We start from the raw sequence: 25,747 nt of genomic DNA, 5'->3' as shown, positions 1-25,747 counted from the left end.
TCTCGGCGTGTTACTAACTTTTTATCTAGATGCCTCGTAAATCAGGGATGTCAAACAGCGCTGCATGCACGTGATCAGGATCAGCTGTAAACACAGGCGCGTGTAATGGCGACATCTCTGGTTAACTTTCTACCACGAACCATTGAAGTTTATATACGACAGATCGCGTAACTTATTAAACAGCCCAGAGGCGCATGGTGCGAGCTAATCATGAGTTGTATGCGTTGGTGCAATACGTGTATGAATTGCCAGAATCTGTACGAAAATACGATGCTGTAACATCGGAAAGACTCATAAAACGTGCGGGTGTGAAGATGTTTGCGACAAATTTCGAATGTTTCTTGCTGATCTGTGATAAACTTAATCGATTGTTTAAACGCAACACGGTTGAGGAATCCGAAGTACAAACTATAGTGTGTGCTCTTGTGAGAAGGCTATGTCACTGAAATAGATGTCAGTGCCTAAAATTGTATTTATGAACGTGTTTGGTTGACATTCAGAGCTTATGGTTGAAGACTTTAGACTGTAGGTAGATGTGACTCACCCTAACGCGCATACACATTTGGGATATTTTTATAGATACCCGATGCAAGGTTAAAGAGGACGAATTAAAGTACATCATGTACGAAAACTAAGTGCATAGTTTTGATATCAGGCTTCAATTTAGTGCATGACTACGGTTAATATATGACAGCATAAATAGGTCGCTATGGCAAACTCCTGATACACTTCATATTACATTGTATAACAATGCAGTTATTAAGAACTCGATGAGTTGTGCCTATATTATAAGTTATTTCAAAATTTTATTTTGTTATCACACGTTGAGCGGAAACTAAGTTCAGACTTCCCGGTCCATGTATTGTGATAATACCATGAAACGAATGAGTTATATATGCTCACTCGGGCCTGGATATTTGTAGGACGTGTGAAGGGCAACATAGCGATCAAGCTGATACATAATAGCAAATCGACAATCGAAACCAAGATAAAATATATTTAAAACAAAGTATAGATAAACTTAGATAACCTAGTCACCCTACCTCGAGTAATTCAATGACGGCTTCATACATAGAAAGCGAACGTGTGATGACGAACCTCAGTATGAAAGAGAGAGAGAGAGAGAGAGAGAGAGAGAGAGAGAGAGAGAGAGAGAGAGAGACGGACAGACCGACAGACCGACTGACAGACTTGGATATAGGCTACAAAACATTAAAACATTCACGTTTACAAAAATAGCAAGACCATAATTTACGTGCAGACATCATTCCGTCAACGATATATATAACTACTGTCAGTCTAACTGTCACTACTGCTGCCGGCGCGCGAAAGCAGACCTCCAGATGTGTAACTGATAGGTTCATAAGCGGAATAATTACGCAAAAAAAACAAATACGTGTAACCTACGTGTGAGTACGGGCGCGCGCACACACACACGCAGGAACACGCACACGCGCGCAAAAACACACAGCACACACGCGCACGCACGCACGTACGCACGCACGCACGTACGCACACACGCATTGGTTATCGGGCATTTATTACAAACAATGCAGCAGAGAACATGGTTTAAATAATAGTTTATTTACTTATAGTATAGGCTTTACAGAGTAAACAATATTATGACTCAGCTTACACGACAGCTACGTATCCACTTTCGTGTAGAGAGACTATGCATTTTTACAGTGAGTGTGCGGAGCAATTTCAACAATCCTTCTGTTAGAGCATATACAAATTACAATACATAAAACAGTGCAACATTAACATAATTATTATTATTAAATTAATTAATATTAAAAGTTATTCACATTTATTAATGCTCGAATTCAATTAATGCTCAGCTAGGTTAATTAACTACTCTCCATCGTTCCACGTTTTTTCACATTTTTCTTACAAGGTATTCTATTTCCAAATCATGCATGGTTGTTAGATATAATATGCACTACGTTTGTATTTAGTACATTTATACAATCTGTTTTTCGCGACTGCTTGTAAAAATAGCCAAATTTTTCTAATATACTTTCTATTCAGTGGGCAAGTATGGTGTACGGGGATAAATCTGGCATGTCACACGAATAAAATATCAGATATTGTAAACTCGACATGGAAACTTTGGAATATTAGTCATCTGAAAAATCTGAAAAAGCGACAGTGACAACACTATCATAGTACATCAGTAGGCATGACACGAGTACTCAATAAGATGTGCACAGTCGGTGAAAACAGGCAAGGCAAGCCTAAATGAATCCCTATTAGGCTACAGTCTTGAGCATTAGTAACATGGATTGTCAACACTGCATTTACAAAAGTGCATTGACATCATGTCCACTTGTATATTTGCAGATACTTGTCTGTCAATGCAGCCAGGTGACAGCCGTCCAGTGTCTCAACAGGACAAACGTCGATGACTGGCAGGTTGGACGGTAACTTGGACAACACTCTGCCCGTGGCAGTGTCCCACACCTGAGTCTGAAGTATCATCAGTCTTCAGTTAGTGGAGACCGTTGCACATAGTTTTCATGGCAATTATCAGCCATATATTATTACACATTAACTAAATAGATACGTACTTATTCGGATGAGTGCTTGAACTAAATATTTTTTTGGTAACGAAATTATACACCTGACCTAATATTGTAACAGTAAAGGAACTCGTGAGTGTGCACGTCAGTGTATAATACTATACATGTAATTCTTGTTAACGAAAATACAGCGTCAATACTATTTTTAATGAGACCCAAATTATTTTTTGCAGTGTGAGTAAACATTTAGAAATGTGAGATAATCACAAACTCTTTACCCCCTTTTACATGTTTTAGCGATTTTATTACGCGCAACGCAACTCACCGACAAGGACGACTCGTCGCCGGCGCACGCGAACAGTCTCTTCTCCGTGGGAATGTCGACGAGGCAGGACCTAGTCAGCATCTTCTGTGACGTGCCCGCGGTGAACACTTGCACGGGATGGCAGGTGACGACCGTGTCGACCACCGACACATCCTCGCTCACGTTGTTAGCAGCCAACTCGCACAGCTATTGCAAGAGAATGCAAACGTCTGACCAACACTCGGCGAATGACACGAAACGTGACTTTTTACAGGCGGGTGTTATACGTTAATTGAATCCCCGTGTTAGTAGTGGCGGTCAGTCAAGGTTGGCGCTACTGGGCGTGGGTCAACTCAGAGCCATATACAAGAGATATGGAGCCACATCCATCCATGGCTCTGGATTAACCTATATATTAGTCGGAACTGGAGCAAAATTATGTCAAAGTGGCTAACTGATGTCCAGTGTCGAATTAAGCTGGTCCCTATTTAGTTTTTCTTTGGTTTTCAAGACTAGAATGATCAGTATTAAGCAGAGTTGTTTCCCCATTATTTCAACATGTACAAGTACTCTATATCCAGGCTCTAGAATATATAGCCCTCTCTGCGTGCAAAATGAGTTTGGGCATGTAATTATTCTGCCATTCCGAATCACACCCCTATTGGCAGTTTACAGATATTTTCTTCCATCAACAAGTCTAGCAAAAAGCTCACGTTTGTACACTACCGTTTTAAAGAAAATTAATTACATGTTTAATTTGCTCTCCTAGTACTGTAGATGTACCATTCAACAGTGAAATATTGTTAACGTTCAAACAATTGAATGAGATGCAAGTTTCTGTTTTTGCTTGGTAGTTTTGAAGAAATATTTCTGTACATACCACATGCCTGACTGTTGGCCGATTGGCACTGGGCCTAAATGATGCCAGGAAATTCCTCGTAGAATGTTGAAAGCACATACATGTAAGATTTCCTGTAAAATAGCAGTAAGATCTAATATATATGTGTGTGTGCGTGCGTGTGTGCGTGCGTGCATATTTATAATGCATATATATATAACTAAGTAGAAACCTCTACTCTTTACCATGATACTATACACAGCATATGATCTGTTTACAGGACTACAGTAATTTATTATGATTTTATATATAGAAGTTAATAAAATTATTACTCCTTGAAATAACATATGAAAATGTTAGTACTCACCATCCATAGGAAGTACATGTGGTCGATATATACCATTCGGTCGATTCTCATAAAAGTAGTATTTGTTCAGCTGACCCACCAAAAGTCCGCCTTGCCTATGTAAATTAAACTTGAGTTTAGCTATCAAATATTAAATTAATTATAGACATGTATACTCGTTCCTCATGTTGAGTATACTTTCTCTGACATCAATAAAACTCGTATCGAACCGGTTGTAAGCGAATCAAATGCTTCACCATTTTCCTGCACTTGCGCGGCCATGACCCCGCATCGCCCTCTACCTGAAGTCAGCCCACACCTGCGCGACCAAGCCACCGCAACGCCCCCTACCTGAAGTCGTCCCACACCCACCTGACCACGCCCACACATCGCCCCCTACCTGAAGTCTACCCACACCCGCAGGACCACGCCTCCATGACGCCCCCTACCTGAAGTCGTCCCACACCCGCGTGACCACGCCCCCATGATGCCCCCTACCTGAAGTCGTCCCACACCCGCCCGACCACGCCCACGCATCGCCCCCTACCTGAAGTCGTCCCACACCCGCCCGACCACGCCCACGCATCGCCCCCTACCTGAAGTCGTTCCACACCCGCCCGACCACGCCCACGCTCCGCCCCCTACCTGAAGTCGTCCCAAACTTGCGTGACCACGCACCCGCAACGCCCCCTACCTAAAGTTGGCCACGCCCACACGGCCACGCCCCTGCACCGCCCCCTACCTGAAGTCGGCCCACACCCGCGCAAAGCCTACCTACCTGAAGTCGTCCGACGGGTGGCTGGGCACGTACTGCAGGGAGACGACGGGCGAGCGGCTGCTGGCGGTGTTCAGCTGCTCGCAGTGCGTGCGCGTGTTGCGCGTGTCGTACACGAGCACCGTGCCGTTCTGCAGCCCCGCGTAGAACGACGTCGCCACGTCCGCGCTCCAGCAGCAGCTCCACACGGGCATCTCGGCATCGTAGCTGAAAGACGCGCGCTGCCGGCTCATAAACGGGTCACCACGAGCGAGACGGACGACGGGAAAGGGCGAGTTACATAACATTGTTAGTGACATTATATATATTGTTAGAGCGGGCTGCCTTCTTATAATCGGGTCACCACGAGCAAGACAGAAGAGGGGGAGGGGCGTGTCACAGGGCTCGAATTAACCGACGGCACCGACGGCAATTGCCGTCGGTGCCCCTATCAATTGCCGTACTGCCCCTGAAAATCCAACCCGACCGACGGCAGTCACCTGCCTTGCCCTTTTGTGTAATTGCCGTCGGTGCCCTTTAATCTACTGCCCTAGTTTCGTTGTTAGTCGAGTCAACATAACACGTGCGCATGCGTGCTGTAGTTGCAATGATGAGCTTGAAACCGATCACCAGTCGCAGGAGGGAATAATAACAGCATCGGATAATTATTCGCTCCTGATAGCGGGCATGTAAAATTTCTTGTTACTGTACTTCAATTAGCAGAGGGGGTACAGGGGTCGGTGTTATGGTGTAAGCTTACATGGGGGCATATTGTTTTGTACATTAAAAGCAAGACGATGTTGATGTACTAATTTGTTATGAGTTTTCCTTTATTTTACAAAAGTGCCTTGGTGCCCTTCTCAAATTTTGAGAGTTGCCTTGGTGCCTTTTTAAAATTGCCTCTGCCCTTCCATTTTAAAGAAAATTTAAGGTGATATTTCACATGCCCTAAGAAAATTGCCTTGCCCTTCTCGTCGCTTAATTCGAGCCCTGGCGTGTCACTATCCTCCAGTTTGACCTCTTCGGGTAATAGTTTGACGCTGTCGTTTCTAGATGGCGCTACAAGTTATCAATCGGCATCTACCTGAAAGACGCGCGTGTTGCAAACTCATGTAATTGAAACAGGAACACTATTCATAGGTGTGGTAGCTTTATTACTTCACCACGTGTGAGAGGCCTTCTATTTTTTATACCTGCAGCTTACCTAGAGGTGGTGCTTGAACAGTATGTTCATATGTTTGATTACAAAACATTGTTGGTGATATTATATATTTATTGTAGTAGGTCTCAGGGGAGAGATAGTGATCCGCTAGATGGTGCATTATTAGTGTGTTGTGGACATAGAAATCAGTTAACCCTAACCCTAACCCTAATTCTAAAATAAAACAAAATTAGCCAAAAATAATAAAATTAAATAAGAGACCAAATTAGCCAATCAGAGCCGTCCCCTAGCGGATCACTATCTCTCCCTTGTGCAAAATTTTATATATTGTTACAGCGCGCTGCCGTCTTATAATCAGGTCACTACATGCGAGACGGAAAAGGGGGAGGGGGTGTCGCTATCCTGCAGTTTGACATCTTCAGGTAATAGCTTGACGCTGTCGTTTCTAGATGGCGCTACAAGTTATCTTTCGCATGAAACTGACACTCACGGTTTGTCTCGGATAAATTCTAAATGACATTCTAGCTATTGGCAGACAGGCCAGCCAAAAACTACCAGCATCTAGCGAAAAGCCAAAACGATTTGAACTGTAAATAAACAAATCACATGAAATGTGTGTCAAAGTAAAGTGAGACGGCCTGGTTCGCTAGCGACCGCTCGGCCAATGATAGAGTTAACAGGAAATCTTGACACAAAGTATACTAACCAAATTTTCTGTGAAATATGCTGATAGAATGTAAGCAGAGATTATTGCAGATGACCACTCACTTTTGAACGATTGTATTACTGAGCAGGCTTGTCACTTTTACAGTCTTATCAACACTGGCACTAAGCATGAGGCCATCTGGTGAACTTGGATTAAATGCGATGTCGCGTATCATCTTACTGTGCACTGCCACATATTCCCGCGTCTTGAATTCCAGTGTGCAAATCTGAAAAAAATGGTACAGTTCAATAGTACTGATGTCATGTATTCACTTTCCTTTACATGTATCCATACGATTTTTTCATTCTCTAACCATCAATTCCACCAACTTTCATAGCATATGCCATATCAAATTAAAGAAACAATATTATGAATATATCAAAGCATTGTAATTAAAATATCATCTCAGTCCTACACGTGCTATACTGGGCTTGTGCTCAGTTCTATCACTCTGACATGCAACAGTTAGGTCTGCTACAAGAATATGATGACATGAAAAAAATTGACAAGAACAATGGCGACGTCTTTCACCAACAAAGACCATCAAGAAACAATGGCGTTGCTAGTTGTCACAGGAACAATTGGATGGAAAGGGGCGTAGGAACAATTACAAAATCTCCTGGCAAAACAACACTCAAATGCACACGGGATACAATCCATTTCGATGGTTTTACCTTTTTCACACCGAACCCAGGAAAGAGAACGGAGTTGGAGGGCTGGGACACAGCCAGCATGTTCATGCTGTTGCATGAAGCCAACACCCGGCAGCCCGCCTCACACAGCTGCAGTGTCTTCAGCAAAGAGAACGCTGAAGTCTTGCCTTCTCCCATTGTCAGATTCCCTAGAGGTTGCCGATCCATGGGTTGCTTCCCTGATCTATGCAAAGGAGATTAAAATTTGATGCAAACCCAGCCATGTGGAGTGTGATGTGTGTTGTATGGATACAGACTCCTGTATAATAGCTTTATGCTCTTACATAATAACACCATTACTGTGCATTTGTATTTTGTTTAAGTTTAACTATGTAGATGTAAAAAAAAGTTCAAGGAACAACCTAAAATCCACTAGGCTCTAGCTGTTTGTCCAGACAAATTATGACATTTTTTGATATTTTAGGTTTAACTTAACTCATTCTTACCTTCAATGTCACAATTAAAAATATTGTGCATGCTGCTTTCTGTCATATAAATTTCTTTTTCATAGTAAGCGTAACAGTAAAAACTGGCTGCCACCTACACAGCTGTGAGGAAATCCAATCGCACTGGACTACCATGAATTCAGAACACTGATACTATCTAATCTTATTATATTAGTTTATAGAACAAATTTTGAACTGGCATCGACGCTGAATTCCAGGAACTACATGCTTTGCTACTGCCTGATGCATAGTGTGTAAATACTGATAAACATGCAATGGGATAGATAAGGCCTTCCCACTCAAGTACTATGGAGAGTAACAGCTAAATTTTGTTCCCACCTGTATTTTTCCAACTCAGCTGTGGCAGCTGTTAGATCATGCCTCAGTGTACGACATTCTTCGGACATGAGCTGGCAGTGCAGCCGAGCCGTGGCCAGATCTAGCTCTACCTTCCGGTGCTGCTCCCTTTCAGTCACTAGCTCGCTCAATGCTCTGTCTCTCTCTGTCGTGTCGACAGCCTATCAATGTGTTTTTAACCAAGAACGGTTGTTTTCACTTTTACAAATCCTTATCGCCACCATGAAACCAACCAAACAATAGTCTCATACTTCTGTAAGGAATACTAAGGTTCTGCAATTGGACGACATCTCCAAAACTAATGACAGTATCGATTGTTAAATGATTGGCAACATATCTTTCATATAGCATAAATAATACACTGTCTCACACACATTGAAAATCTCTTTTACTAATCACTTACAAATCACTTACAAATCACTATATTGAATGTTTTTAAACTCAAATGTTTTATAACACAGAACTGAAAATATAACATAGAGTGGGAATCAATTTGGTACATTTTGTATTTATTACTTACTTTTAGAGTTTTTGTGTAGATTACCCGTACATCGGCTTTTCTTGCCTTTGCATTACATTGAGGGCACTTGGTTCCCTGTCCACTTAGCCACTTTAAAATACAACTAAAAATCAAAGCAATAACAATGTTTAGGTATATGGTAGGTGTAAAATTAACAAGATCATTTAAGCATTTGAATACTGATTTTGTAAGCTTATACTACACAATAAGCCCACATTCTTGCTAGAATTTAAATTTGATTGTTATTTATTGTTCCTCTCCAATCACATACCTCTTTCCAAATAGATGGCCACACTTCAAGGAGGCTATTCTGTGCTCTCCGGAATTATTCCAATGCTCAAAACATATTGTACACATCTGTGAATTAAGCAGAGAACATTGATTAGGAAATTGAAAGACCATGTAGTTGGCTAAAATCACAAATGTGCGTCTGTGTGTGCACGCATGCATGCATGTGTGGTCGTGTGCATGTATGTATACATGTGTGATGAGCAGTTACTTACATAATAAGCTAACATACAAATGTATCAGCTATACATACATAATTTGTGACAAAACATCTGTGGGCAAAAGTTATTGGAAACCATGATAAGCATCACACTAAAATGTTTCCAGAAGAAACAATATTTCTGGAGACAATCTATGTACAGTACAAATCTACAGGAACAACACCATAAATGGCTGAATTTTACAATGTTTACCTCGCCTTCTTCATCCGTCAGAGAGTCCGTCAGATTAACCTTGCTTCTTTTTGCTGGCAAACGGAAATCCTTAGAACTTTGATCAGCATGTATCGAATTAGCCGTTTCTGTTACCACTGGATTGTCTTGCATGTTTTCAGTAGCCTGCAAGGAAATAATTTTACACAATAGTCAATTCACCCAATGCAGACAGGTGAAACACCATTGCTAACAAATGCTTGCAAGTACTTGCTACGTACTTGCCACGTGCTTGCAAGTACTTGCTAACAAGTACTTGCAAACAAATTGGTTTCAAAGTCCACTTTTGAAAGTCGATTAGAATATATATATATATGTATGTCATAGAACATAGTATGTGTACATTTTAAATGAGATGCCACTGCCAGATAATTTCTTTAATTGAATCCAATTTGGTTCTATAAGCATGTTTCCTGTTGTCTTATCAACTGAGCTCAGTGCTAAGAGCTTGTTAAAAACATTACAGGTCCTGGTACTCATTAAAATACATCACCTGCAGTGCTCGACACAGCCGGTCGCCCGGTCGCCAATGGCGACTAAAACCTCTGCTGGGCGATTAAAAAATACCAAAAACAAAATATTACAGGCCCAAAATAAAATCTTTGGGCAAGTACAATTTCTGTTCGGCGTTAACACAGCGCAAAACATGGTCCGTCTAATTACCGAATGGCACCTAAAAAACAACGAAAGGCGCTATATGAAGGAAGAGCGTACAAAACTCGTGTACAGTACTACCAAGCCTGGATTACTGCTCATCAGTGTGGGACCCACACCAAGAGAAATACAAATATAAGCTAGAAATGATACAAAACAGATCTGCAAGATTTGTTACAATCACCTATGGACGATATAGCAGTACGTCAGCTCTTAAGGACCAACTCGGCTGGCAACAACTTAATTATGTATCGTAGACGCTTTAACTCGAGTGTAGTGATGTATAAGGTTGTAAACCACCTCATAGCAATACCGGCAAATAGATATCTGATCCCTGGGGTGTCAGGTACCAGATCGAAAAACCCCCACTGACCATGCTGCCACCCCGAAAAAGTTGCGTATTTGACAATTTATTTTGCACGTTACAGACCGAGGGCTAATCACAAAAGTGCAATTATATTTATACATAGATGCTATTTAACCGAACGATATTCATTTTAGGGCAAATTTATCCATATTATAACTGAAACTATATGTCGTTTATTATATAAGATATTACAATCCTTTTGCTTTTAAATGAATAAATAAGAAACACCCTCGGTCTGTAGCCCTTGGCTGGAAAGTGGTTTTGCGCAACTTATCAGATCGTGCGCTTTGAGTGGCGCCACCGTCATTGTAATCAAACTGTAGTCGTTGGTTTTAAAACATTTAAAAAAAAATATTTCGAATGATGATTGAACCATGAAACTTTTTATGTAGCGTAATTATAACCTAAATTAGCTGAAAATAACCCTAGAACCTAGAGTAAACTCTCCCTTTAATTCGGAGCCAATGTTTACATGCCACAGCGCCATCTCTTGGATGTTTTACAAGGAAATATGGGGATTTTCAATAAAATAATGCGTTTTTAATGTATTTACCCCGATTTACGTATAGAAACTATATATGTTATTTTTTCTGATTTCTCCGTATCTTTCATTGAATTTTTCATTATCTTTCAATGCGTTTCGGTAGATTTTTCTGCGTTTCGGTGCCTTTTGGTAATTTACCATAATATGCTGTCTAATTAAACACTGAAAGGCACAAAAGGCAGGGTAAAAAATGACGAAATGCCTCTTAACACACCAAAAATACACCGAAAGACACTAAGTAACACCGAAATCCATTCCAAAGGCATCAATAAAGAACACTGAATGCCACAATAAGGCTAAAAAAAGCTCACTGAAATGCACGATAATGAGTAGAAAACTATTTACAGCCAATGCTCTCCTGCTCCGAGTTTAATCGCCGCAGTGCAAACGACAGTTAATAAATTCTAGGTATGTGTGTTCCTCTCCCCGCGTGTACTTCACGTAGTCGCCTGCCATCATTATGACGCGGTTCCGGTCGCATCGCGCCTACTCTCCCTAATAATCTGTGAATCCCTAATAACTAATAATTGGGCTACCACTTTTCATTTTGGGCCAGAAGAAATAAACTTCGACTGGTCCGAGTGTCAAACACTGCACCTGATTCAAAATACTTGATTCAGAGATACTCCTGGGGTAATTTGGACTATGTGTAGGGACAGTGAATTTCCGCGATTGCGGAAAACACGGAAAAGATGTTTTCAAACAGAAAAATGCGGAAAAACGCAATTTAATGTATTAACAACATGGAAATTTCAATAAAATCACAAAAAACCCGTCGAGAATAACATTGGTAATGATCTGTTCAGACAAGTTTCAGAAAGCGAATGGACCTCCAATTACGACTTTTGGTAGCCCTGTGTTTCGGTTTCAAAGGTTGTACCAAATACCTTTTTTTTCATGCAAATATATGCAAACGGAATTTTGCATTTTTTGGTGTGTACAATCTCTATGGCAAAACGGAATTTCCATTTTTCCTTTACTTTTGAAACAGAATTCATGATTTTCCCAAACGGAAAAGGCAATTTTTTGAAACGGAAAAATCACTGTCCCTATATGTGGAACATAATACAATACCTGTTCAGGTGCTACAGGCACGTGGGAGCGTGTCGATGATGCAACACCTGTATTAGGCTCTTGTTGTAGACTTTGGTCATCGGCAGTAACAACGGCCAGCAATGAAGCATTACCGTCGCCATCATTAACCCCTATTGGTTGCCTACGAGATGCAGAGCTTCTGCTAGCAGTTCTCTCACTAGTCCGCTCTGGAGACTGAGGATCCGACGGGTTGCCTTGAGATGATCGCAACGACCGTCCCGTTGAACTCTGCGAGCTGACCAGGCTGATTGTTTCATCATCGTTGTCGCTCTCATCAATCTGGACTGCTGAACGAGATGTGACGTCGTACACGTCGCTGCTGCTGCCGCCGTCTAGGCCAGCCTGTGATCTAGTGCGACGTCCCCGCGTCTGAGCCTGTGACACGCTCGCCTCCATTCCACGCGCTCGACGGCGTGTCCGAGTCACGACACTGCCACTCGCTACTTGCTGCTGTTGAACGCGCTGTGTTGATCGCAGCGAATATCTAGTCCTTTCCCGGTTCTGCACATTGCTCATGCTCACAGTGACACCACTTAGATGACTGCGTTATGTTTCCACGTGTATTTGACCTGATGCCAGTCTATAATTCATATTTTGTGTTCAGACATCACTTCATTTTCACTGCAGTCTATTTCACTAAAGTAAAAAAAAAATATACGGATCAATGTCAATGATATTTTGGGACCCCGCAATGTGTTTTTCGTATATGCACTAAACTAATCCGGGGTGCTAAACTAAGGCAGATAAGGTCTATGTTCCCCTGACCTCTGTTTGACCTGGCTCGTTTAGCTATTTCTGACTAATATATATATATTCAAGAGCCCATTAACCCCAGAGCGTACAACGCTGAAATAGGAAAACCATGGTGTCGTTTCAGCAATTCGTTTTACCTTATTTTGATACTTCTCTACCGGAATATTATGCAGGAGTCATAGCTAGCCAATATAAGATCAACCGCTTGTCTCTACGATGTTCCTATGCCGAGATATAAAGCGATAAAAATCTAGTACTTCTAGGTACTCGCGCCTCTCCCGCGTTTAGTGACTGCTAATGTTGCTTCGACAAAGCTCGTATGTTTCCGTCGTTTATTGATAAATGAGATGAATCATATGGATGAATGAACAAAGCGCAAGGGACTTTGAGTAGACACCTACTGCGCCATTTTCTATTGTCGTTGTTGATCCACGAACATTGCATGTAAAACTTAACGAGTCTTAAACTTATGACGTAACGAGTCAGCGCTCCAAGCGGCGACCGGAAGCAACATTAGCAGTCACTAAACGCGGGAGAGGCGTGTTACTGGGTGATATGGTGCTAGGATTACCTAGAAGTACTCGATTTTTATCGCTTTAGATCTCGGCATAGGAACATCGTAGAGACAAGGTCGTCGGTCGTCGTCGCGTCAGTGTACAATGGCTCATAGGAAACAATAGTTTCTAATTTTCTGAAAAGTCGTTTGTCGTTACGGTCGGTCGTTGTCGCTGCAGTGTGGCTGCGCCAGTCGCCACGACTGTTGTCGTTTGTCGTTACGGTCGGTCGTTGTCGCTGCAGTGTGTCTTGGCCTTTAGTCAGTGTCTGTCGGTCTGGTTCATAAAAATAATAATTAATATAGATAACTATGGTTACTAAAATAAAAAAATTACCAACTAAAATTATCTAACTATAATATTATTCGCAGTGGCTGGAGGTACGGCAGCCGTCGTTCGTTGAAGCCCCTTTTTGGCGTTAGGGTTAGGGTTATGTGTGTGTGTGCATGTGCGTGCGTGCGCGAGCGTGACTGCCTACAATATCTACCTTCTGCCTCTGCATCCACCAGTAATGATGGGGTATCTCTCCCTGGTGACTGTGCGGTCCTAGACGGAAAAAAATTATCAGCAGTAAACAAGCTTCTATTTTGGATAGAACTTTTCTATGATTGATGTATCAGTTCGTATTCAAATTCTCATTAGTGCTTCGCTCGCTCGTCATAAATATCTATAAAAATAGAAGCCCTGTAGACGCAGTGCTGTGGAACACCAGAATTAAAGTACAGAACGAATATAACTACAAGAATAACGCGGTATCATGGAGAGGAATATTGAAAAAAAGCAAACAGACTAGCAGGCAGGGCCCGTCGGGCATGATGAGAAATGGAGACTTGGTGTATGTTTATCCGAAATTGTGATCGAGAATTTACCTCTATCCACAAATTTTAAATGGTCACCCCAATTGTTACAGACAATAAGAGCAATCAATCCAAAATACAGCAAATGAAATACAGTCGGCGGAAGAAAACACAACAGACAGGAATGTCGCCAATCATGGTCGACCTTCTGAACATCTGCAAATGACCAGCAGCTTATTGATGAGTTATGACAGTGAGGTAGCTGAGGAAGATAAACAGTAACTGTGAGAATATTACACTATCCCAGCTAGAAGGAACAGAAAGATTGGAAACTGGCTTCATTTGGGACACCAGGAATGGAACTCCACCCGTCCCACCCCTAGCTCTTTCTTGGCCCGTCCTCCAATGGTATATCAGTGTATTCATTGAAATCGAACCACCATGCTGACAGCCACGTAAACGCACACACATTCGCGATGTGCATCCACATCGGAGTAACCAGGAGCAACCACGTGTGCTGGTCCGGCTGTCTGCCTGTGTATATCCCTCTCGATCTTACGCTCACCGCTCGTGTATCAACTGTTAGGTGACGTCTTAGAACGACGATCACCTTTCTAACCAACATTCGTTTCAAGGAGCGCATTTAGCTCACTGCTTTATACATCGGTATTCTCCTTTTGATATTTATGAAGCTTTATTATTTAAGTATGATATATCATACCCACCCATCGATTGTGTTTTGCAAGAAGCGCAATTATAATTTGAATAAACTAATATATACCTCAATACATTGAATAAAATATCATAATCTTAATCTGGGGAATATAAGTATATCTTTTATTTCAATAAATTAATTACTTTACAACAGCTATGTAAAAATTTTCTACCCATATTTACAATTATTAACAATCACAATTCTAAAGTTCAATATTAAAGTTTGCACGGCAGACTATTCAGTTTTATGATGATTCCCCAAACCAAAATAAATCGCAGCAGATTTAGAACACATCACGTGTTCGTTTTCACTAACGCCATATAAAGGCACTGGCAATAACTAAACGGCATACATCACGTTTACTAATATTAACACCTTCGGTGACGCACGTTTTGATTTGCTTAAAACTGTTGCATAAAATGACATATGCAAGGATCGTGGTACTATTTTACAAATACCATGTCAAGACGTGTCGTATTATAAGTTGACATTTTTGTATCAGATTACTTGGAAATCAAGCCAGTGCGTATGACTATCATAAAGGCACTGATAACACCAAGAATTGGCTGTTCATAATTTAAATACTTGCTTAGAGCTAATATATCGTGATTACACGACCACTATGCTGCACAAAGAGGTCTATATAAGAGATAACCTTAGTCGTTAAACATTATAATAAATACATTTTCCTTTGCCATATAATATCTTTTTAGCTAGTGTTGTAACAAGAATTATGGGAGACAATACCTGTATAGAAAATTGGCGCTACTGCTTGCCAAATCCAACTTAAAAACACCATATCCAGGCACAAGAATTAAAAATATTTTTACTACAAAAATAACACTTAGTGGTCAAAATGTTGTGTTAAAACTGTGACGTGTCATCACGGACCGGTTGTGTAAGAAAGGAATATTCTCACACCCTGCATTAAACATTGCTGACATAGCTCAATATACGTAAACAGTTTATATATTTAATTTAGTGAATACCCCCATTTCATATAATATGTCTGTTAAACCCTGCTTTTCATATTCAATAAAGTTGATTTCTGGTAGAAGTCTGTTGGGTGACAGCAACTAGATACCCAACAGTACATTGAATAAATAAGCCAACCTGTGTCAGTAGAAAGTAGAATATCTTGCAAACATGTTTAGCGATGAATATTGTAAAGGGATACACATAAACCATATCCGGCAGATTCAAAGACATTTAACCTGTGCACTACTCATTATATAATATAATTAGTGCTCTCATCAACCTATATTCCTATAATACTTCAAAAATCAAACTAGAACTTGAATGTACTTAGTAAATAGATCCACAACTTTGGATTTAGTCATTAATTCATAGCATTCGGCAGAAACTGGCAAAAGTAACCGTTACCCATTTTGGTTGTAATACCATTACCATGTGTCATTTGGCTCAAACCCAATAGTAAAATTACTATGAACTAAGATTAACGTTCAGATAACAGAAAATAAAATTTGCACAACTTAACACATTCGGCCGCCTTTCTGTTCAGGCGATGACCGAAACGCAAGAGACTCGACAGCAGGCGGGGGACAAGGAATGCCAACGTGCGGATCATCGCCGTGACGATCGCTCGCGCTAGTCGAGGACGACGCCGACTCGCGGTGGGTTGTCCTTCATCGTGAGCACGCTCACGCTGCGAGCGAGCGTCTCTCGCGTCGACGCCTCGTCGTCTCCGTCGAGACGCAGCGCCTCGCCCGCCTCCTCCTCCTGTCGCGCTAGCGAGTCGGCGAAGTCACACGCGCGCCTCACGAGTGTATTGAACTCGCTCGCTTGCTCTGAGTAGACGTGGTGTCCAGAACCCTTCACCACCTGCCGAGAGAGAAACGTGAGCTGTTTTGTCGCATGCCTGGCCACTCACATGAGATTTAGGCACAGATGACATTGATCCAGTATCATCCCAGATCGTATTTGATCCAATGACATGATGTAAAACATAAGAAAACATGATTTTGTCCAAATTCATTAAATTTATGTTGATTTTTTAACTTTCCTAGCCCACATAAATCTGTATTGACCTCTTGGCACAGTTTATAATTTTCACTCAAGAAAATCACGTTTTTATTAATGACATTAATATTCAACTGAGCATCAAGGTTTTGATATTTGACCAATTATTGGGAAGCAGACCACCTACTAGACAAATTAATAGTAATCTACACGATAAGAGAAGGAACAAAAACTTCAAACTTCAGTGAAGACTAAAGTTTTAACATATGACTCACGTGTACATCGACGACTGAATCTTTTCTCAGGTCCTTCACAGCCCATCCGCTCTCACTGTCTACCCACGACCGAGACCCATAAATCATTGTTATTGGAATTCTGCTGTCGATTTCCTGTATTCGCTGCAGCATCGGGTTCTTTGCCCAGCCGACGCAGACCGTCAGTGCTCTAAATGCACTTTCACCGCTGAAAAAGAACATTTTAACAACATTACATGTATATTATATCAAGAGACCATAATAGAAAATCTATACACTTTTTTCTTTTCTATTATGGACGCTTGATTATATTTAACGTAGACAAATAAAAAGTGATAGAATAACGGTTGTGGTATGTAGATTAACCATGCTAAATGTCCTCCCTCAATTGTGCGTTGTGGATCTAATTCACCAAAACATCCACGGGTTGATATTAGCTCGTTAACCCATCATGAGATCTTTTCATCATGATCTCTGAGAGCAAGTAAGACCAAGGTGGTTTAAACATTTTCAAATAAAGCATCCAGAAACCCTCTCATTTCTTTCCATTGCAAATTGTTGAAGATGATTTATGCCTCTTTATATAGTCAGTACGTTACAAAGTCACACAAGCATAACTGTACGGGTAACACACAACCATAAAACAGTAACAGCCCCATGAAAATTAACTAGGCATGATGGGAGGATAAGACACCATGAACTCATCATCTAGTTATAATGCTGACAGATTACTGTCAGCAGTAAATTGCACCACACCTCACCTTGGCTCCTGAGCATTACAGTGATAGATATAATCATATAAAGCGCCTTCATCTAAATCTTTAAACTTGTCTTTCATATCAGGTCTGATCCGCTGAATTAGAGAAGGACCTGCAATGTAAATACAGCCACGAAATGAAGATTGCTACAATAACTACATATGTTATAATATCAACCACTTAAAATTACGCATTTCAGGCATGAATCTTGCCACTAAAATTCCTACACGTGGAGCTATTAAATTAGTTTTATACAGAGACAGATTTTCATAGTTCATTAATGCTAAAAAGTTTTTGTTAGAGCATGCACACTTATCACGTTGAAAATGGATAACTACATCACTCTGAAGTGGAATAAGATAGAGGAATAAGTGAGAAAAAGAAACAGATTTGGAGTCTCATTCATAACATATCATAAGCCATCCTTAACAGGTTTAAGGAAGTAGACCTACAGCAGTGGCATTAAAATTTCAATGATCCACACACAACCGAGCAATCACGACTTTTATTAATAGTGCCATCTCATGATACAATAAGCTGTAACTTATTATTCAGAATTAATTTATTACAAAATGATAAATTTGTTTAAACAATATAAGATCTATATTACTAATGTGAATAACAAATAACTATATAGTGGTTTTGTAGTAGGCACTTTTTTGTTAATGCTTACGTAGAACTACTGTTTTTACTTGTATGCAGTTTTTGGTGGGTTGCCTTACAATATCTTTATAACCAAAACAGCATGGCAATGAAGTTTCAAGAAGCTCAACTTTTCCAGACATTTTTGGTTAGTTGAGGACATGTTGTTATAGTATTGCAACTACGGTCACTAGCAGGATATATGTAATCAAGGACTTTCCACTTTAACACTTAATAAGGATAATAGCCAGCTAAACAGTACAACCACATAACCTCAAAACAACACTGATTAAAGGTGTATATCCATCCCTACTCGCACTTCTAAATGTACCTTACATGTTTGCGCTACTACAGCAGGCATACACAGTAGGCATACACAGTACCCTCATACATAGGTTATGAAAATAAGCATTTATGTTGAATTTTTCAGATTGCTAAAGTTTGAAGGTCATAGAGATGTATCACCCTTAAACAAGACACCGGACTAAAGAACACCAATCACAGTAAACTCATGCAAAACAGATGTGACCATTTTTAGAATCTGTGTCATACCACAATGAAGTGAGGGAATTGAATACCCCAACTGTGGTGTTTTCTTTTCCTTGGCACGAAAACCAGTATAGTAAGCAGTCGATTCATAAGGCGCGTTCACATGGACGTTTTTAGCTCGAGCCTAATTACGCCCGCGCCAAATTTGGCTTGAGCCGAGCGTTCACACAGACGGTTTTTCGGGGCCGTGCCGAGTTAGCACGAGCCAATTTGGTCCCATCGAAAACGTCTGACTAGGCCCGAGCCAAATTTTAGCACCAGCTAAATCGGTAGAGTGGTAGATGCCGCGAGTGTCGAACGTGTACTTCGACGAAATAAATTCCAAAACAGTATGAAATGTTGAAAAATTTGATCAGGATGCATGTTTTCAAGATTGATAATTGAACTCGGAACAGAAGTAAACACTGAATCATACACAACGCCATCTCTCGACATACTGCCAAAGTATCTGTGAGATATTTGTGCAATAAAATTTATTTGAATTTGAATTTGAATTTGAATTTGACAGTATTCACTTGCGTACGTGTCAATGCTCCGACTTAAACTGGCCCGAGCCAAATTTAGCCCTTTAAGCTCGAGCCAAACCATTACCGTGTGAATGCGGTAATAGTCGCCGCTCGTGATAATGTGTTGTGAACCAGCCAGCTGTGCCTTACTAATAAGAACTTTTTATTAGCTCTTATGATCTAATCATCAATAGCTGGCAGGATAAACTTGCCCGATTGTCCTTAAAGGACTTGATTTTGAGATTTACGTGTTGTCAGGCACTGTCACTTTGACACAAAACCTGATCCAACAGTGACTGTCAGGGACTGCACAACTATTTTTGTTAATGGTCAGCTCACAGCACACATTTATATGCTAGGCAACATGTTGCCCGCACCCACACAAATTAATAATTTATGCACGTATAGCATGCTGAAATTTAGAAGTACTCACAGCAGCCATAAATTCTAGACTGAATGCCTGAGAGAACCTACATTTCAGACCTAATCCCCTCAATGAAATGAAAGTGTCAATGACACTGTAACTCACCACAAAAAAGGACACAAATGAGTGAGTGAGAAGAAGTCAGTTTTAATTGAGCAACCATCGACGTACATTATAGAAACAAAGAGTATATATGGGAGAACTCCCATTATATACTCTTGATAATTAGGTGTAATTTTTTATGTGAAAATAAATGTTTGAGATGTGAAATTCTGAGATGTGGGCGAGTGATGGTGTTACACCTAAATGATCGCCATTTAACGTTTTTATAATATTCAGATTTAGGCACTGCCTAAATGTGGAGCTCCCAATGTGTAACGTGTAAGATTGAGAGGATACGCTTATTCCACGTAGCTGCTATATACCAGGTGACAATGGTGTTTCCCTGCCCATAACACAACTTTTGTCAAAGGTTAATTGGTTGCATGGAAGTGTTTACTTCGTATGAGTTTTTCTAGGCAGTAGCACACGGTTGCCATCTGTATATTGCAATAATAATTTATAAACCAAAATGAATCACAATTTGTGACGGTAGATGACGCTATACCCGCTTTGATGTTTCTTAGCTTGACGATGTCAAGGTGAGCTAAAAACATTAGGCCTACTATTCATTCATTTAATGAGGTCTAACTCGACACCAGTCCATTAACCTCATGTTTACAGTGAGTGGTAGCTTTTGGCATGAGTTCTAAACAGATAAACGACTAAAAATGGTAAATGACGAGAACTCAAACTAATACTGAAACAAAAGCATGCGCAGGCATACCCCATGGTCCTGCTGCCCGGAGGATAGCTAGAGGGTTAAACGGTTGCATGAGGAACACGATGGCTCGGATCCACACAGGCACCCGTGGTCGTCTGCTCAAATCGCTGGTGGTTGGTCGTTGAGGAAAACCCCACGGATCAGCTAGGATTAGCTGCTTCACTCGACTTGGATATCTAAAAAGCATACAGACACAGCGATATAAAGCTAGGAACACTAAGAGCATAGCTTCAGTATCTGCAGACACTGCTGTACAGGGTGGGACAGTGCCCCACAGTATGGGCGAATGATCAGGGAGCTGACACACATCCAGGTGGAACTGTGAATAGCCTTTTGAATTACACCCATCCAACACAGAATGTCTATCTAAGATAATATCAGGAGTGAATAATAATAGATCTAATTATAATTTATTATTATTCACTCCTGATAATATCTGCCCAAACATACAGCCCATGGGTAGCAATCTAGAAATGGTTATGTCGAGACTGCACTGCTAACTGAATTTGTACATACCATCAATTGTATTGATCTGCTCACCTGCTTTCTTCCCCTATATTCAAATCCTAGATCTGCCCTTAAATTGACTATGCCATCTTTGGCTGAGACTGAGAGGGTCTATGTCCTCAAGGGTACTGCCGGAACGTACCCTGGTACTATCTAATATGCCGGACCGTACCTCGCCTACTCAGTACTCTACTAACGAGTCTAGTAGAGGGTCGCCTACTCCCTAACCTTAAGGCCGATGAAAGTTGATGTCATGGTTCTCGTCAGCGCCCGCATCAAATTTTACTCCCGCACCAAAAAAGTTCAACACTCATCGCTGACGAAATTCCCGCATCAAAAAGTCCCCATATGAAATTCCCGCCTCAAAAAATCAACAATCTACAGTCAGCACTACATGTATGAAAGACAAACAGTAAAAATTTGAGTAAAAACTGTCAACAAAGAAGTTATGACATTTTTTAATCTTATTTTGCATATGTACAAGACCTGATACCCTCACTAAGTTCGTAGATGAAAGATGAATGTTGATCTAAATCCCTCATCAAAATCTCAACAATGCCTGACGAGAACCATGAAATCAACTTTCATCGGCCTAACCATATGATATCAGATAGTTACCACTACCAGGGTTCGTTCCGGCGGTAGCCTAACCTGGGCCCCATAGACCCTATGAGCCCATCTTTGTCTCGTTAAGTATGAAAGCGAATGGACTGCCGTACCTCCAGCCTCGAGACATTAAGATACGGCAGCCGTACCCGTAGCCACATCCAATATTATTTATAAATTCTAATTTTTATGGTCTGGTTCGTCGCCGTACAAACAAAGTTGTTTCTAAAGTATAAGAAGATCTAAACAGATTGAAGATCAGGAAATACTCATTTGTACATAGATCAGTGGATTTGTGGGAATGTGGAACAAGCTTCCAGCATTACCCCATGACATTAGTATTTAGTAGTACTAGTAACAGCAAAATCAGTCAGGTTCTTTGAGGCAAGACTAGACAAAAATTGGATAAACCAGCCCCTATACTACGAGTATAGAGAATCTATCCAAGCCACCAACCCTTAACACCGTGACATGGAAAATTGTCGAGACCTGACAGTGACAGTCACAGTACTTAGAGCCTAGAGGCTAGTCAGAAGAAAATCTATGTAAATCTATCTATGTAAACAACGAAAATAGAGGAATCATTTATTAACTTACTCTTTACGAGATCAAATTACGATATACTAATTAGTCGCCGCACAACATTTAAATAAAGGTACATGTGTCTTCAAAATGTATCACTGTATCGTATACATGTAAGGAGCTTGAAGTTACCGCCATTTTATGCGAGTGCATACGCGAGATCTCGCGTAAATCAACAGGCGATATGTGACGTCATTTGAGATATTAGGCAGTCGGCTGAAAGGGGTGGTAGGATATGTTTACTAGGCACTTCTAATTTTTAACATATATTTTAAATTTAATTAGGGTCAGGGTTAGGGTTAGGGTTAGGGTTATGGCACTTTTTAGGGTTTTTGCATCATTCTTTAATATATCGTAAAATATATGTTAAAATTAGAAGTGCCTAGTAAACATATCCTACCACTCCTTTCAGCCGGCTGCAGATATTAGGATAGGAAATCATTTCCGAAAAGAATCATACGAAAAGAATCCAATAAATTTACTCAAGTTTTTTTGGATAAATCACAATGCTACCCTCTGATTTCACGTTGAAAGTGACACCTTTTATGTTGTTAACTCAAATATTCTTCCATAATTTTTTTTGTGAACAAACTTTCCCATGCAGGCACACACAGGGCACACATGAAATGGTCACTTTGCAATGAGATTTTACGCGAAAATTTAAGGTAGGTTTATTTTAAAAATTCACCGGCCACCACAGGAATGCACATTGGACGAGCCACGCACACCGCAAAATGCAGCAAGTATTCTAGTTTCGAAAATTAACAATTGCAAAGAGCTCTCTCTCCGTTGACAAATAAAAATAATCAAGCGCGTGGATAGTACGCAGAACGCGTTGAGTGTGTGTGCGGGTCAGCGCGCGCGCGTACGTCCGCGCCAATGTGTTATGTATAAGTTGGTACTAGGGCCGGCCGGTAAGTTGGGCCTGGACAAAAAATGAGTACAATAAATAAGCTTATATTTGGGTAATTTTTAATATTATACAATTATTACCCGATTTCGAGGAAAACAAAGCTTTCATAGACTGAGGCAACGAGTGTTGATCGAGACCACAGGTCGGGATTAACATTGATTCTCGAGGTTATAATTATTTTGTTATATTATATGTGAAAGCAGAAGTAAAGACCCATCCGCACTGCAGTAACAAGGACTAACCGTAACATTTGACATTTTAGACAATTAGAAACTGTTGTTTCTAATGAGCTGCTGCACACGCACGTACGTGATATAGTCCGGCAACAATCGTTACGACAAAAATAATTAGAATAGTTTCCAGGAAATAGCCACGTGACACTTCATAAACAACGAATCACAGCCATGGATTATTATGTATATATTCATCGGCACGCGACAAAAACATTTCGCAGCGAAATTGGGGTGCTTAATTTATAGCCCCTTATATAGCTGTATAGCTGTTTGAAGATTATAATGACATCTGTCGAACAAATCGGTTTGTGTTCAGGTAAAAAAAATTCTCTCTCTCTCTCTCTCTCTTGATATATATATTTATATACATACATACACATATATATTTCGCGCTCTCCCCCACCCCACTCTATTCTCTCTTAGCTCACCTTGAGCATTGCTCAAAGCTGAGCTATTGCTATGGGTCGTCGTACGTGCCGTGCCGTCTGTGCGTCCGTCCGTCCGTCAACATCTTGCTACGAGTCAACGATAACTCAGGAACCGTTTGACCCACATGTTTGAAATCGGGTATAGTTGTTACTGCTATGCTCCCATATCTGAACATTCCTATTTTGTGCAGGCACGCCAGTCGACGTACTTTCGAGCCACTGCAATTTTTGGCAAAATTGGAATTGCCATTAGTCCAGTTCAAGGTCTCAACGGATTTTGCTCATTTTTGGTATGTGAATGAATAAGGGTTAGGGGTTTTGATATTTAAAAAAAAATTATGCAATTAGGTAGGTTTGCAATTATATAGCATATTATATAGACACGCAGATAACAAACAGTGTGCTGTCACACTCGTCTGGTTCGTTTTACAAGATTTCCATTGACAATATCTTTAATGCAAAATTGGTATTTCCGCTCCACCATGCCGATAAAACGTCTATATTAGCAGTAACAGTTTTTAAACATGGCGGAACGCAGGCCATAACCTATTTATTCTCGAACGCCATCCGCTAAGAAACATCAAAGCGGGTATAGGCGGCCATCTACCGTCACAATTGTGATTCATTTTGGTTTATAAATTATTATTGCAATATAGCAGATGGGCAACCGTGTGCTACCCGCCTAGAAAAACTCATACGAAGTAAAACTTCTATGCAACGCATTAAGCCTTGGACAAAGTTGTGTATATGGGCAGTAAGGGAAACACATTGTCACGTGGGTATATAGCAGCTTACGATGAATATAGCGTAATCCTCTTCAATCTTACACGTTACCCATCGGAGCTCCACTTTTTAGGCAGTGCTAAATCTGAATATGTAAAACGTTAAATGGCGATCATCTTAGGTGTAACACGCATACTCGCCCACATCTCAGAATTTCACATCCTCAAACATTTATTTTCACCGATAAAAAATTACACATAAATTATCAGGAGTATATAATGGGAGTTCTCACCATAGTATACTCTTTGTTTGCTATAATGTAGCATCGATTGGTTGCTGCCAATTAAAACTGACTTCTTCTGCACTCACTCATTTGTGTCTTTTTGTGGTAGAGCTCAGTGTCGCATTTGCCACTTTCATTTCACTGAGGGATTAGGTCCGAAATGTAGGTTCTCTCCAGGCATTCCAGTCTAGAATTTATGGCTGGCTGCGTGAGTACTTCTAAAATTCAGGCAATGCTATACATGCATAAATCTTTAATATTGTGTGGGTGCGGGCTAACAATTGTTTGCCGTAGCATATAAATGTGTGCTGTGAGCTGACCATTCCAACAAAAATAGTTGCGCGGGCAGTCCCTGACCAGTCCCCGTGGGATTCAGGTTTGTGTCAAAGCGACAGTGCCTGACAACACCGGCGTAAATTCAAAATCAAGTCGGCTTTAAGGACATCGGCAAGTTTTTATTAACACTGCCAGCTATTGATGATAGATGCATAAAGAGTAATAAAAAGTTCTTCTTAGTAAGGCACAGCTTTGGCTGGTTCACACACATTATCACAAGCGCGACTTATTACCTGCATTCACACGGTAATCGGTTTGGCTCGAGCTTAAAGGGTAAATTTGGCTCAGGGCTAAATTTGGCTCGGGCAGTGATTAAGTGCGGAGCGTTCAACGACGTACCGCAAGTGAATACTGT

The 25,747-nt window shown here is 40.7% G+C and overlaps 2 protein-coding genes across 2 annotated transcripts; both read right to left on the bottom strand.

Moving 5' to 3' along the window:
• Positions 1–1,560: 1,560 nt before the first annotated feature.
• LOC106812522 (E3 ubiquitin-protein ligase RFWD3-like) lies at positions 1,561–22,616 on the bottom strand. The gene is made up of 13 exons (XM_014816418.1): positions 22,492–22,616; positions 12,006–12,662; positions 9,349–9,492; positions 8,919–9,004; positions 8,648–8,750; positions 8,110–8,288; positions 7,307–7,508; positions 6,695–6,858; positions 4,789–4,992; positions 4,032–4,126; positions 3,707–3,798; positions 2,848–3,033; positions 1,561–2,469 (listed from the first exon to the last, which is right to left on the bottom strand). Exons 2-13 carry the CDS (start codon positions 12,540–12,542, stop codon positions 2,320–2,322), a joined length of 2,142 nt encoding a protein of 713 aa, XP_014671904.1. The 5' UTR covers positions 12,543–12,662; positions 22,492–22,616; the 3' UTR covers positions 1,561–2,319.
• Positions 14,945–20,963, bottom strand: LOC106812525 (abhydrolase domain-containing protein 4-like). Its single transcript, XM_014816422.1, has 4 exons — positions 20,785–20,963; positions 17,841–17,949; positions 17,101–17,287; positions 14,945–16,687 (listed from the first exon to the last, which is right to left on the bottom strand). The coding sequence occupies exons 1-4, from the start codon at positions 20,831–20,833 to the stop codon at positions 16,454–16,456; spliced, it is 579 nt and encodes a 192-aa protein (XP_014671908.1). The 5' UTR covers positions 20,834–20,963; the 3' UTR covers positions 14,945–16,453.
• Positions 22,617–25,747: the final 3,131 nt, after the last annotated feature.

The sequence above is a fragment of the Priapulus caudatus genome, unplaced genomic scaffold (assembly GCF_000485595.1).
Source record: "Priapulus caudatus unplaced genomic scaffold, Priapulus_caudatus-5.0.1 Scaffold656, whole genome shotgun sequence".
Classification (NCBI taxonomy): Eukaryota; Metazoa; Priapulida; class Priapulimorpha; order Priapulimorphida; family Priapulidae; genus Priapulus; species Priapulus caudatus.
This window is presented reverse-complemented; position numbering and strand designations above follow the sequence as displayed.